Source organism: Cynara cardunculus, assembly GCF_001531365.2.
Source record: "Cynara cardunculus var. scolymus isolate 2C chromosome LG 5, CcrdV1, whole genome shotgun sequence".
Lineage (NCBI taxonomy): Eukaryota > Viridiplantae > Streptophyta > Magnoliopsida > Asterales > Asteraceae > Cynara > Cynara cardunculus.
Genome location: NC_037532.1, coordinates 36,472,893 through 36,487,437, shown reverse-complemented (window position 1 = coordinate 36,487,437; position 14,545 = coordinate 36,472,893). Strand labels below are relative to the sequence as shown.

The window sequence follows — 14,545 nt, the reverse complement described above, 5'->3', positions numbered from 1 at the left end:
ACACGAAATGAAATAAATAAATAAAACAAGTACGAACACAATATGAACAGTTTGTGAACAATAGTTCATTCATTATAAACACATTCAGGAGCGAACCAATGTTGAGATATGCAGTTAGTGTACATATGAACACAATATGAACACTTGTGAACAATAATTCATTCATTATGAACGCATTCAGGAGCGAGCAAATGTCGAGATATGCAATTAGTGTACATATGAACACAATATGAACAACTTGTGAACAATAGTTCATTCATAATGGACATATTCATGAGCGAGCCAATGTTGAGATACACAGCTAGTGTACATATGAACACAATATGAACACTTGTGAATAATAGTTCTTTCATTATGAACAATGAATTTATCCATAATAGCTTGAACGATACCGAAACTTTACTACCGGGTCTCTTCTACTATTCACAAATTCAAAAGCATTATAGATAGAAAATAAACATTATAAAAAAAAACAAGAAGTTAACAACAATTATGAGATATTTTGATTTTGTAACTCCCAATTAATGATAACTAAAATTATATATTTACCTTTGTCATTAAATCATGAGATGGATATGAACTTAGATAAAAGATGGATTTTCATTGGTTGAGCTTGGTTAACAAAGTTAACATAATAATCTTGGTTAACATTTGAACCAAGCTCTTTTTTTTTCTCTCTCTTTCTCTCTCTCTCTATATATATATATATATATATACACACACACACACACACACATACATGCCGTGAACCAGGAGACAAATGAGAGAGCAACACGTGTTTTTGGTGTTTACATTCAGTATAAATAACGAAGGTGAAATTCATGAACTATTCATGATGAATGATACAACATTCTTAATGAAATAATACACGATTATGATCTATGTTAAATTGATTCACTATTTATGATGAATAATACACATTCATCATAAATGATACATTATTCATGATGAATAACCAAAAGGAAGGCAGGAGACACGCGTCGTACTCTCCGTTGTACCCTGATTCACAACCAAATTTCGGTTTTCAATTGAACTCGCCCCCCCCCCACACACACACACATATATATATATATATATATATGTGTGTGTGTGTGTGTGTGTGTGTGTATACAGTGGAGGGGGATATCCGGGAAAAAATCCCTGAAAAAGCGAAGAACCAATCCAAAACATTTGAAAACGATAGCTTTTATAACCATAACTTTTTCCAAAAAAAAAAACCCTATTTCTTAAATCGAAAATTGGCGAAATAAGCCACAAGGGTGGTTTCTAATTGGTTTGAGTTTGGGTCCAAAGATCAAAAGTACCGAGAGGCCCCAAGTTCAAATCCAAGGATGAATAAAAATCCCCTTATGGCTACGGAGGTTCAAATGCGGTGATTCCGGGTTATCTGCAAAGCAGGTGGTCGCCCTGAGATTAGTCGGCTCGCATAGCGGGTTGGATATCCAGGTTAATAAAAAAAAGTGGTGAAAATCAAATTACACCAAAAAGAAACAATTATTGCAACATGCATATTGATATACTGATAGATATGAAACAAACACATTCTCAACACAAAAACTTCAAAACTATTATTATTTATCAAACACAAACAAATGATGGAAATGACAAGATACATACGCTAAATATTTATTTGAACATATATGTTAAACCAATCGAACTATACCCAACACACGAGCGTATGTTATGAAACGTAGATAACGTTCATTGTAAACAGCTGTCGATGTATAAACAAATACGAAACTAATCGTTATCTCGAATTTAGACTGTAAAAACTCTACATTTTTCGGACCCAAAAAATAGTACAACTTTCATCCCCCATGAGGATTAAAACAATTGCTTTCTTTTGTATGATTCATATAAAAAGAAGAGTAAACTTTCAATTTTGAAATTGATCTTTGAAGTTCAGTAAGAAGTCTGAAAGTAAGACATGAACTTTGATAAGTCTAGAAATCATCTTTGTGGTTTTCATTTTACTCTAAAAGTAGTCCCAGAACTACAAGGATGGTGTCTGATTGGTTTGAGCTTGGTTCCAAATGTCAAAAGTGTCTGGAGGTCTCAGGTTCAAATCAAAAGAGAAACAAAAATCTGCTTATGGCTACGGAGATTCAAATACGGAGGCAATTTTTATTTTTCATCAAAAAAATTTAATTTTCTTTGAAATAATAACATGATTTTTATTTTATATGTTGCATTTTATTTTATTTTATTAATAAATTTTCTCCCTTAATCTAAAATTTTGTTATTTTTAGAAGAAAATATAAAAGAAAATTTTATGTTTTTTATAGAGAAAATTAAAGATTTTGATGAAAAGACTAAAATACCCCTCGCTCTAACGAAGAAAAAAAACATAGTTAATGACCAGTGACTACTTTCGGAGCAAAATGAAAACCACAAAGACGATTTTTAGACTTATTGAAGTACATGTCCCACTTTCAAGACTTTTCACTAGACCTCAAGAACCAAAATTGAAGTTTACTCTAAAAAGAATTGTAGAATCATATGTATGTATACAACAATGCGATATCAACCGAAAAAAAGGGTCGCAATTGTTTCTAGGCGTTACGGGCCACGAGCGTGACGTTGAACGAGTGCGTTCCCAAGAAAACGTCATCTCAAACATTGATACGATTGATGAAACCATCGAGACAATGTGTAATGTTTGAGTTTCACAACCAAATAGAAGATGCTATAGCACGGAAGATGCAATAATGCAACGATCAAATACCTACACAACATTTTGGAGAACGAAGTTGCGTTAGATTAACTTGAAAACAAATCAGTTTCCAATTTTTTTGTAACTGTGGGTGTCTGGGCCAGCTTGCGTGCACCTCGATTAATCCCATAGATATAACAGTCAGAAAAAAAATCCCTACTGGCCCTTAGAGCATCTCCCAACAGATTATCCACAGTAGAGCCGGAGATTTTGTTCTCTATTTTGCTCCAACAGATTCTCTATATTGTTATCTAAAATAGAGAAAACTCCAAGTTCAGATAATTTTCTAAAACTTAATGTGACCAATGAGATTGAGTTATTATTATTATTTTATCTAAAATATTTTTTTTAAATTATTGAGATGATAAATTTATGGAATATTTTAATAATATAATTAATGTTAAAATCTCTAAAACAGAGCATATGTTGGAGTTAGAATTTTTCTTTTTAAAAGATTTTAACTTTTTCTTCTCTACTTCAGATCCAGTTGGAGATGCTCTTAGAGTTTGGTGCACGGATGATGAGAAAGACTAGACTCGACGGACAAAAGTGAGGCAGGCGGGAGAAAGAACTGTGAAAGGTTTTAGGGTTTTAATTTGACATGGGTATTTTCGTAATTCACATTTGTTCCACCTTTTTTGGTGGGTCCCACTCAGTCCCATTGTGTCACACTCTAATCTCACACCAAACATGGGACAACAAGTTTTCGTTCTGTTTTGTCTCGTCATGTTCCGCATACCAAACACACTCTGAGTAGACTCAAACAGGAATTGAAGATAACAACCGACAAAATTCTCAGTGGCCCTGAGGAAACTCGCCCAAGGCTCGGCCTTTATCGATGAGGGTTGGGGGAGAGTATAATAGATGTAGAGCTTGTTTTGAGAATACATACCACAATGGAGCATATTCCATAGATAAGTCGAGAAATGGGTACGGCCACCTGGAATACAAACGAGTTATGGGCATAAGAAAGATAAAGATTCACTGCAACAAGATCGGTTTTAAAAGACTTCAAATTGCAACTGAATGTTTTTGGAAGGGTGTCACAGGCTATGTCCAGACTAATACAAACAAATTGTGACTGCAAGACATTAGCCCTAATAAATTCAGTGGCCACAATTGTTGTGGACACCTGAAATTGGACCTAGGGCAGACGTCCACCACATCCCCTTAGGCCTCAACCACTATGCCACAACCATTGTGGTTAAATACGTCGAAATGTTCCAACAGATTGTTTTACTTGCCTTTAGTTTATAGGACCAAACAATTGTTTGTCATATATAAAAGTGTTACAAATAGGACAAACACTTTTGGACGTTCTAACAAATTTTTTAGGACACTTTTGAAATAAAGTATCTTATTACTCTTTTTCTGATAATATTTGAAAAAGAGAAATTTATAAAAATAACCATTTTACACAACCCTTTGCCACAAAATAACCACATTTTAGAGGTTTTGCCAAAATAATGGGCGATCCCCTTAAAAAAGTAAAAAAAAAAAATTCTTCAAAAGTCGAGATTACTGTTCACCTCGTTGACCGTGTTTGACCTCGCCCGAGGGCGATCCATACTATTCACGGGGGCGATCCGTACTGTTCACCCGTGAATTTTTTTTTTCGAATTTTTTTTAAATTGAAGTTGTATTTTTTTAACTTTTTTAAAACCAAATTTCATGAGGAAAAGATTTAAAAATAAATCTTTATAATTATGGAGATGCAAAAATTAATTTTCATGGGAAAWCAGATATAATATCTGATTGACGAAATTTGACCTCTATTTTTATACAACAATTAAGGGGTGTTTTTAATAAAAATGGAAAAATACATAAAGTGTCTTTTTACATATTTAATTTTAAATTTCGCAATTTACCGGGGTCGATCCGGGTAAAAAAAAAAAAATTGATTTTTTTCACTATAAATACCAACCTCCTAATTCATAATTTTTCACACATTCCCTTCCATTTCTTTTCTCATATATTTTACTCTCACAACCCCTAACCCATTATATCTGATTTCCGAAACACAAAACAGAGAAAATTAATTTTTGCGTCTCCATAATTAGATTTATTTTTAAATCTTTTCCTCATGAAATTTGGTTTTAAAAAAGTTAAAAAAATACAACTTCAATTTAACAAAAAAATAAAAAAAAATTCATGGGTGAACAGTACGGATCGCCCCCGGGCGAGGTCAAACACGGTCAACGAGGTGAACGGTAATCTCGACTTTTGAAGATTTTTTTTTTTTTTACTTTTTTAAGGGGATCGCCCCCATTATGTACGGGGGCGATCCGGGTGGTTATTTTGGCAAAACCTCTAAAATGTGGTTATTTTGCGGCAAAGGGTTGTGTAAAACGGTTATTTTTATAAATTTCCCTTTGAAAAAATGTCATGTAAAAACAAGTATCCTATAAAAAGCTAACTTGGAATATTTTATTTCAAAAGTGTCCTAAAAAACTTGTTAAAATGTCCAAATTCATCGTAAAATCCTACTGAAACACCCTTTATATCAGAAATGCAACTATTTGGTCATATAAACTTAAGTCCTATAATACAGTTTATTAAGACATTTAGACATATATGGCATCCTATGAAGCCGATTTTGTTGTAGAAATTTTATGTATGAAATGTGAATAAAATAACATGAAGACAACATACCAAGTTGCGACAAACGCATGGAGAATCCACTCGAAGCACACGTAAAAACCGGTGAATAATAGAAAGTATGAAATCCGGAACCAAGGGAAGCTCTGAAAGATGGTTTTTCATACGTTTTTATAGTTCATAGAACGCTCATTTAAAAGCAATTGAAAGTTAAAACACGTAAAGACATAATGAATCAAGTTACCAAGCTATTCAAGGCCGTGTCCCCGAGGAGCAAAACGAGATTAAGCGAATGTGCCAAAACCGTCAACTGGTATAAGAGGAAAAAACGAATTTGAAACTGTAAGAAAAACCCTGAAACAAGGGTCATGATCATAAATAACCACATGAGGGAAAAAGTTTAACTTTTTAGACACCTCCAAACTTTTTTCTCACAAAATAGTCAAGAAACGACAAATCAACTCCGCAAGGCACTTTTCCTTGGGGATTATGACATTTTCTGATGCACCCAGATGAAAAGTGGGCCCACCACAAAAATAAACCGAGACACCGTAGCTTGCAGCACTGCAAGGACATGCGTTGACGCACAAAAAGCAAGTCAAAGCCACAACTTGCGCCTTGCGGCACTGTAAGAAAAAGTATCTTGCGACGTCGGCTTGCAGTTTCTTGGCTATTTTGTGAGAAAAAATAAAATGGTGGCTATGATATATATCTTTTTTAGCGAGGCGGCTAATTAAGATAATAACCCCTTACACAAATATGTCCACACAAATATACAAAGCAAATGTGGTCGAGTTCTCTGATTTATGTTCATTTGGGGTGCGTTTAGTACACTGGAAAGGACATGATAGAAAAGGGATCACTGTTCTATCTTCCATGTTTAACAAGATTTTTATATAGAACAAAGTGGAACAGACATGTTCCACCCCACCCCATGGAACAAAGTGGAACAGACATGTTCCACCCCCACCCCCACCCCATGGAACAAGGTGGAACATGTATTGTACCAATATAAACTCAAAATAAAATCTAATTCTCTTCTAAAACATCAAATACGCCTCCCTCTTCACATTTTATCCATTATTTAAATTTTATTTATTGTATTTTATGCTCTTTAAAATTTCACTAAATCATCCTTAAATGTTTATTTTTTATACGGTTTCTATTTTGATTAATTTATTATTAATAATAATAAATAATATAGAAAAGGTATAAAATAATAATTGAAAACTACATAAACATTTTACATCGTCTTGACAAAAACTTCTAATTAAATATTTTGTTATAAAAAATATTTATTTTATTATAATTTAATAAATTAATCAAGATATGTAAACAACACATCGGGTTTAAATGGTCATTTTATCTTTTCTGTCCTATTGAGATCCGTCTTACCAAACGCTTAATAGTTGTTATGTCATGTGTCCTGTCTAGATACTAAACGCACCCATTGAAGATATTACATTGTATCTAAGATGTATTCAATCATCAAGGCAAATGAACAAAAATGATGAACAAATTGTAATATAAGGTAAGTGTAAGTACTCACGAAGCCCATTTCGTAACCTTTGATCGTAAGGAATGGAACGAACACGGTCCAGTAAACAATATCTGTCAAAATCGCCGCCCCTGCAACCGTCTGTGTGCAACAAACAAGTGAATCGTCGTCATAAGCATTAAGCATGCAATCGCTCGGAAGGAATTGTGAAATTTTTTAGCTTAATTTCTGTAACAAGGTCTAGGCATAGAAAACGAGAAGTGCATGAATTCTTCAACAGAAACAGCCAAACTAAACAAACTCAATATATCCCACCTGGAGGTGGGGTGTGGGGAGGTTATATTCCAAAGAGTAGAGCGACTATTTTCGTCAAAACTTCAAGGAAAATAACCAAACCGAGCCAAACTATATCCCACTTGGAGGTGGGGTCTAGGGAGAGTAAGGGCATGTTTGTTAACAGCTTAATGAGCTTAAAAAGACTCACAACTTATTCGGTTAGCTATACTATACATGACTGTTTGGTAGCGGTTTGATGGTATCAAAAGTGGCTTATTCAGTAAACTTTATGCAGAAAACCAAGTTTTTTCCCCAACCTGCCACTCCCAATTAAAAAACACGCTCCTTCCATTTATGAAAAAAAAACCCTTCTAAACAAAAACCTCTAATCTATACAGACAGATAAATCCACACAGTCCACTTTATCCATACAGGACTTAGTGAAAAACCAACCAAACAACTCCTAAGATGTATGCGGACCAAAACCTCTACCCAAAGAGTAGTAGAGGGTTGTTTTCATGAAAACTTCAAGGGAAATAACCGACCCAAACTAACCCAATATATCCCACCGGGAGGTGTGGTCCGGGGAGGTTAGGACGTAAGCAGACTTGATTTCTATTCCAAAAGAGTATAGCGGTTATTTATGTGAAGACTTCAACGGAAATAACTTGGACAAATCGAAATATATACCTGGAAAACGATTTGAAAAATGTAGCCCCAAAATGCAGCAGTTTGCAAGAAATGACTTTTCCGACTAATATTCTCCTCATGGGTGAGCGGCAATAAGAAATCTTGTTCCTCACCCACATCAGACGTCTTGTGTTGCCTGAAACATCCATAAGCTGATAGCAGCGATCCAAACTGCAAACAAACTTCAAGACATTTATAAGAACAACTGTATCAAAATCAATGAAGAAAAGAAACAGTCAAAAGAATTATTTGCAATTTTTGATGATTGCATTCGAGAAATGAGGGTTGAGATAAAGCGAGGAACATACCGCGAAATAGAAGGTAACCAAAGTTAAAGTCCACCTATACAAAAACAACAGAAACGTGAAGTTAGAGGAATACCAAAGATTCAAGCACTCAAACTTTATCTTATCCGTGTTTCCCTCTTCGTCACACTTTAACTCTATCCATCTTTCCCTCTTCGTCACACTTTTCACAATCTAGGGGTCTTTATTCAAACAACCGTTTTACTCCTTGGGATACAGGACATGTCTGCCTACATCTTACCCTCTCTACACCCTATAAGATCCCACATCGGCTGGGGAAGGGAACAAAGGTTGCCTTAGAAGAAACTGGACACCTCCTCTATCAGAAGCGTTTTAAAACCATTAGTCCAGGTGATATACAGTACGGTTAGCCTGGGTTGTTACAGACCCCACCTCCAGGTGGGATATATTGTGTTTGTTTGGTTTAGTTTATTGGTTAACACAATCATGATTATTAGTTATAGGTCGAAAATTATGATAATTGGCTAGTAATGGACCATGAAACCTGTATATATATGTAGGAACCTCCAATCTTTCTATAAGGGATCTTTTAGAGAGAGATTCAAAGGTGTTCCACATATCCTCACATGGGTCTACCACATCTAGGGGACATCGTCTAGCCTCCATTTGAATGGGCATGTTAGAGTCCCACATTGGCTAGATATATGCAGAAACATCCCCTCTCTAGAGAGCTCTTTTAGACAAAGATTCAGAGGGGTTCCACGTATCCTAACACATATCATGCATTTGTATCAAGAAAGATAGAAACCACAAGGGTTGTGGCGTATGGTTGAGTCCCGGGTGGATGAGGTGGAATATCCCAACTGCCATGGGTTCAATTCCAGGCGTCCACAACGGTTATGGCCATTGAGTTTATCAGGGTTGATGTCTTACAATCGCAATTTGCCGGGATTAGTCTGGGCACAGGACACCCTTCCAGAAAAAGATAGAAAAGAGCTTACTGAGTATAATAGAAAAATAAGTCGGTCCCATGAGTGACAACATCGGAAATGGAAGCCGATAGAAGCAAACAAAAAGAAATGATCCGGAAAACCAATAACCACACGGGGTGTATTGCCTTTACACATGGCGTCCATGCTTCATGATCGTAAAGAGACCACTCTTTTTCTTGTTGGGTCTCCTCTTTATAACTGTTTGAATCTCCCAAACCTTCGTACTTCCAAATTAGATACGACGCTATAATCATGGGAGTCAAGACCCATATTATGCATAGCAAGAACTTCCAATTCAACCAATAACTTAGGCTAGTGGTATCACCGGCCAAAAGAAGCTCCATCCTGTTAAAACCACATGAAGGTACATTCAAAGTCATATAATGCTCAAGACTCGAGAGCTCACGGGAACTTTATTTGGGCAAACAATTGATTACGGGCAACCCCAACCGGCCCCACACGGAACCCGCCACCAAGAACACCAACGTGAGGGGGCATATTTTTTGGCTCATTTAGCAGTGGGGCTAGCGGGGGCCTGATCCAACCTGGGACCTATCGTGTATTTGGTCAAACCCGGCCCTTTTTATTTGGTAACATTATTGAATGCAAAAATAGCGGAGAATAGAGAAAGCTTGTACATTAGTCCAAAGTCTTGATAATTAACTGAACCAAACCAAATAAGGAGGGATGGAAACGGGACAGATATTGGGCGGATAATGCATCCCCCGTTCCTGACTAATCCCTGACAGGTTTGGGGAACCCGTTGGGTATCCATTTCGTAAAAAACAATTAAAAAACAATGTATCTTAAAATAGAAATAATGAAGAATTGTCACTGCATCAATTACCAATATTGAAAATCAAATATATGTCATATAATACACACACACACACATATGCATATATTTAAAAAGATTAAAATTATTTAGGGTCGAATTAGGTGCGGGTAGTACCATCCCCAACCCTGCTTTAGGTTTGTTTTTAGATGCAAATATGAAAAACTCCAAGTTGGATGAATAAGACAACAGTTTAGATCAAATAACGGATTCCTTATCTATAATTGTATAAATAATCCATCCTGAATACATTTCCATTATAGTACAAGGATTAAGGTTTTCAACGCCATCCTAACTTAGGGGCCATTTACCAAATCCAAACGGGGGTAAGCGCTTACTGGGTGACTTACCTTACCGGGGGAGCATGGCAAGGGCTAAAAATCTTACCCGGTAAGAGGTACGACAAGGACCAAGAATCTTACCTAGAAAGCAAGGGAGAAGACGCTTACAGACAATCCATTTTTATGGCTAAGAATGCTACTCGATAAGGTAAGTGAGAGTGGTGACTCTTGCTGGTAAGCACTAACCCGGTAAGCATTTGGTAAACCTCCCTTAGATAACTTAAGATCTTACTTTCTCATATTAGAAATGAAACCACACTGATAAAGTTGTAATCATTACTCACTCATCCACCATCACTTCTACCTTATACCTACCCATAACTTATACCTTCTGCTACCTTGCAACAGAAGGCGATATGTCACATAAATTCATTTCCTTCTCTTAGGGGATGCTTAGTTTAATGGAATGGTTTTGAGGGATCTGGATTTCGTAAAAGGATTTGAAATTGGAGGAATTTAGATTTGGAAGTATTCGGAATCTTTGGTGTGTTTGTTTTGTACATATCTTTATAAATAATTTACAAAAAAAAATTATAAATAATTATAAAAATAACTAAATTACCTTTTTATTAATTGATTATTACAAGACAAAGACAAATATTTTTAACATATTTTAAAACATTATTACGTACTAATCATACGAAATCCTCTGAAATACCAACCACACACGTGGGATTTCAAGATCCTATGTTTGTGGGATTGCAAATGAAATCTCCCAGGAAATCCTTCAATCCAAACATGGGATTGAAATAAAATTCAATTCCAAACCCCTCAAATTCCAATCCAATCCTGCAAACCAAACGGGAGCTTAGTTTATTGAAGTTCATTTAAGCATGCTTCTGTAACATGGGCGGACCTAGTTAGGTGCCATGAGTGGCACGTGCCACCATATCGTTTCTCCACAGAAGGGTAAAAAATTTAGGTTTCGTGAACGGTGCAACCTTATTAATTTGTTGTGTGCCACCGTATGTATTTTGAAACTACAATGAGAACAAGTTTTATTTGGTAAAGTTGGTTTGCAAGGCTTTTATTCCACCCCACACCCAAGTACAAATCATGTTAGTGTCATTTTCTTAGTCAAACGGTGCCACCATTTGAAAAAAATTCCGTATATTTGTTTCTTATAGTCAAATGGTGCCACCGTTTGAAAAAAATTCTATATTTTTTTTCTTATGGTCAAATGGTGCCACCGTTTAAAAAAAATTCTGGGTCCGTCTCTGTTCTGTAAGCTGCGCAATTATTACACATTTACACCATTATCTTGGTTCTAGTAGTCACTCATGGTTCTCTAATAGAAACTTAAAAGGGAAGTCATTTGCAAGATTCTAGCAGCTTGCTAATATTTGAGAAAATGGTAGAGGTAACTTTCCATACTTTTCCTTTAAATGCTTTGTTGTAAGAATCGGGTTGGACACCTATAGTTGTCGGAGATGAGATGAAAAACCGACTTCTCTTTAAATTTCTAGCAGCTACATATCAAAATTAACAAATCCCTTCATATTATGTTTCTTGATTGATAGAGATCAAGAACTGCCCTCCATCTGTTTATTTTAAAACCTTTGTAAGTATTTAACTACTTCTAATTAATGATCTGGGTCTGTTTAAAACCTTGAAAATTATTGCTTAATTTATCAAACTCATAAGCTGTTGTCCCACTCCATGATTCCCCTAAAAGTACATCTTAAATGCCAATTATCAACTCAAAAACAAGTCATGCAAACTCAATCTGAGCCCAAACTAACGAAAATATGGAAGATTGAAAAATCAAACTATGTTACGTATACCCACAAGAACGAAAATTTCAAGAAACAAACCCAAATGGCAGAAAAGAAAAATCTAACGATAAACATATACCACATTGCATATAAAAGAACAACAAAACTTTCAGAGTTTTAAACAAACCCAGATGAGATCATTAATTAGAAGTAGTTGAATACTTACAGAGGAATTTAAACAAACAGATGGTGGGCAGTTCTTGCTCTCGATCAATCAAGCAACATAATATGTAGGGATTTGTTGATTTTGATAAGTAGCTGCTAGAAATTCAAAGAAAAGTTGGTTTTTTCATCTCCTCCGACAACGATAGGCGTCGAACACGACGAAGGAGATTCAGAAACTTTGAGCGAAATGCCGTATCTGAATGATCCTTTCATGTAATCTTTATATATTGACCACGTTGATTAACGTGTGTGGCAATTTCCTAACTTCCCCATAGTCAATTTGTAAATATTTTAATATATTTCATTTTTATTTTAAATTTTTTACCCCTGAACTATTCGTTAATCTACATTTTTAGTCCCTTTACTATTTTATATATTTTTTCTGTCCCAAAATCAGTGTCAACGTGTCTGTCTGTTTTAATTTGTCTCAAAATAATTGTCATTTTTCAAAAGTAAATATGTTTACTTTCTTGTTCTATCCTTAATAATTGGATGAAGAAAATTTATGTTTATATTATTCAAGGTAAAAGTGCCATTTACTTAGGGGTTGTTTGTTTACCTCTTAATAGTTTTATTAAGAGGCAACATCTGAATTGTTAAGAGATGAATCTTGTTTGACAAAAAAAATTTTTGTCTCTTAATGGTTCTAAAACCATCTGAATTATTTTGTATCATGTGTCTCCCTTAACCATTCAACGCCATAATTTCATTGTAAACGATTAACAAATAATTATATTTAATTTTGCATTATATCATGATAACCAATCTTAATCATCATGCACCAAATCATTCAACAACTGACAAACAGTTCCCTCCCTTTTACTTAACCATGGGGAGCCCCTAGTAGTTTACTGGACAAATTGAGTTTCAATCGCTGATCACGATATTGATACATATAGCTTGCCCTTATACCTTATGGTGTAATTCACAGTGCTAGCAGATCAGAAGTACGAAAGTGAGCGAGAACTTTGTCACCCCCTCGTCACTTAAAACTTTTATCAGGGTTATAATAGAAAAATATGTTTTTACCAATAAATCTTAAAGACGATGATCATTCAAATCAATCGTTAAGGGATTTCCACTTGAGGGTCACGCTAGCAAGCTCAAGCTAACTGGCAACCACAAAGACAACGTTAAAGTGATATTTGTTTTTTAAGAGGTGCTGAAATCTGAAGTCTGATTTCACTTCTGATTTATAAGAGGTGGTCTTGAAGTCTGAAATCTAAATCAATAAGATTGTTTGCTTTTATGTCTGAAGTCTGATATTTGAATCAGTAAAACTAGTGCAAAAATATAAAAGATAAATATTTTTTTTACAAAAGTTAAAAGATAATTAGTTTTTGCTAACAAATCTCTTTCATCCCTCAAAATATTAACCACATGATACAGGACAGATTATGATTAAGAGGTATTAAATGATACACTTACAACTTAAAATTCCAGTGGATATTTAGAGTTTTTAAGCTCTTACTTTAAAAATAAAACAAACAAACTTATTATCTAAATGTCTGAACGAATCAGACTTCAGAGGTATTAAGAGGTAATTTAAAAAAAACAAATAGACCTTCTATCAAAAGCTCTTAAACTTTTAAATTCCAATTAAAAAATAAATAAAATGAACGTGAAAAGATATTAAAGGAACAAATGACGAATTTACGAAAATGCACCTCATTTAGTAGTAACCAAAATATTAAGAAATGTCAATTCGAAGCAAATGAATTGCAAAATATTTATTAAACAAAGACTGCATATTAAGAAATAATAGAGGGTCAAATTTGTAATATTCCGGATAAATTATTTTATAATTTAATTATAAATAAAAAATAATAAAATTATTAATTGTTTATTTTCTTAAACAAGGTGAAGGACCCCGACGAATGAGCAGGTGTTGTCGGCTATTTTCCATTTGCATTTTTAAATACAAAAATTGTATATTAAATTCACAACAGAAAAAACATGTTTTTTTAAACACATTATTTTATTGTAAAATGTAAATGAATAAAAGGTTCGATATGTAAGATATAGACTTAGGACTGTCTACCATACACTTATCCGGTAAACGTTTATCGGTAAAATTTAACATTGCCACTTACTTACCGGGTAAAACTTTTGTCCACCAAAACAACATTGTATGCAACAATTTACCCAGTAAGCGTTTATCATGGTAAGAGTCGTCGCCCTCACTTATCGGGTAAGACTCTCGGTCTTTTTCTCTCTCTTACCGGGTAAGATTTTTGGTCCTTACCATATTCATCCGGTAAGGTAATGTGACTAGGTAAACACTTACTTGGATAAGCGTTTGATAAACGACCCCTTAGGCTAATACAAAGATAAAGCAGGGCCCCAATTAAGGATGGTGATTTCCCAGATTTGATGAGGAACCTAGTTCATCTGAC

General features: G+C 34.7%; 1 protein-coding gene across 2 annotated transcripts; it reads right to left on the bottom strand.

The window, feature by feature from the left end:
- Positions 1–2,378: 2,378 nt before the first annotated feature.
- LOC112513720 lies at positions 2,379–12,366 on the bottom strand. 2 transcript variants are annotated; one of them, XM_025120076.1, is made up of 9 exons: positions 12,151–12,366; positions 9,043–9,378; positions 8,084–8,117; positions 7,776–7,957; positions 6,861–6,950; positions 5,556–5,621; positions 5,366–5,457; positions 3,606–3,653; positions 2,379–2,725 (listed from the first exon to the last, which is right to left on the bottom strand). In XM_025120076.1, the coding sequence occupies exons 2-9, from the start codon at positions 9,175–9,177 to the stop codon at positions 2,608–2,610; spliced, it is 765 nt and encodes a 254-aa protein (XP_024975844.1). In that variant the 5' UTR covers positions 9,178–9,378; positions 12,151–12,366; the 3' UTR covers positions 2,379–2,607. The 2 variants fall into 2 exon arrangements, with proteins under 2 accessions (XP_024975844.1, XP_024975843.1); XM_025120075.1 differs by having other exon boundaries at positions 7,776–7,946; positions 12,151–12,365.
- Positions 12,367–14,545: the final 2,179 nt, after the last annotated feature.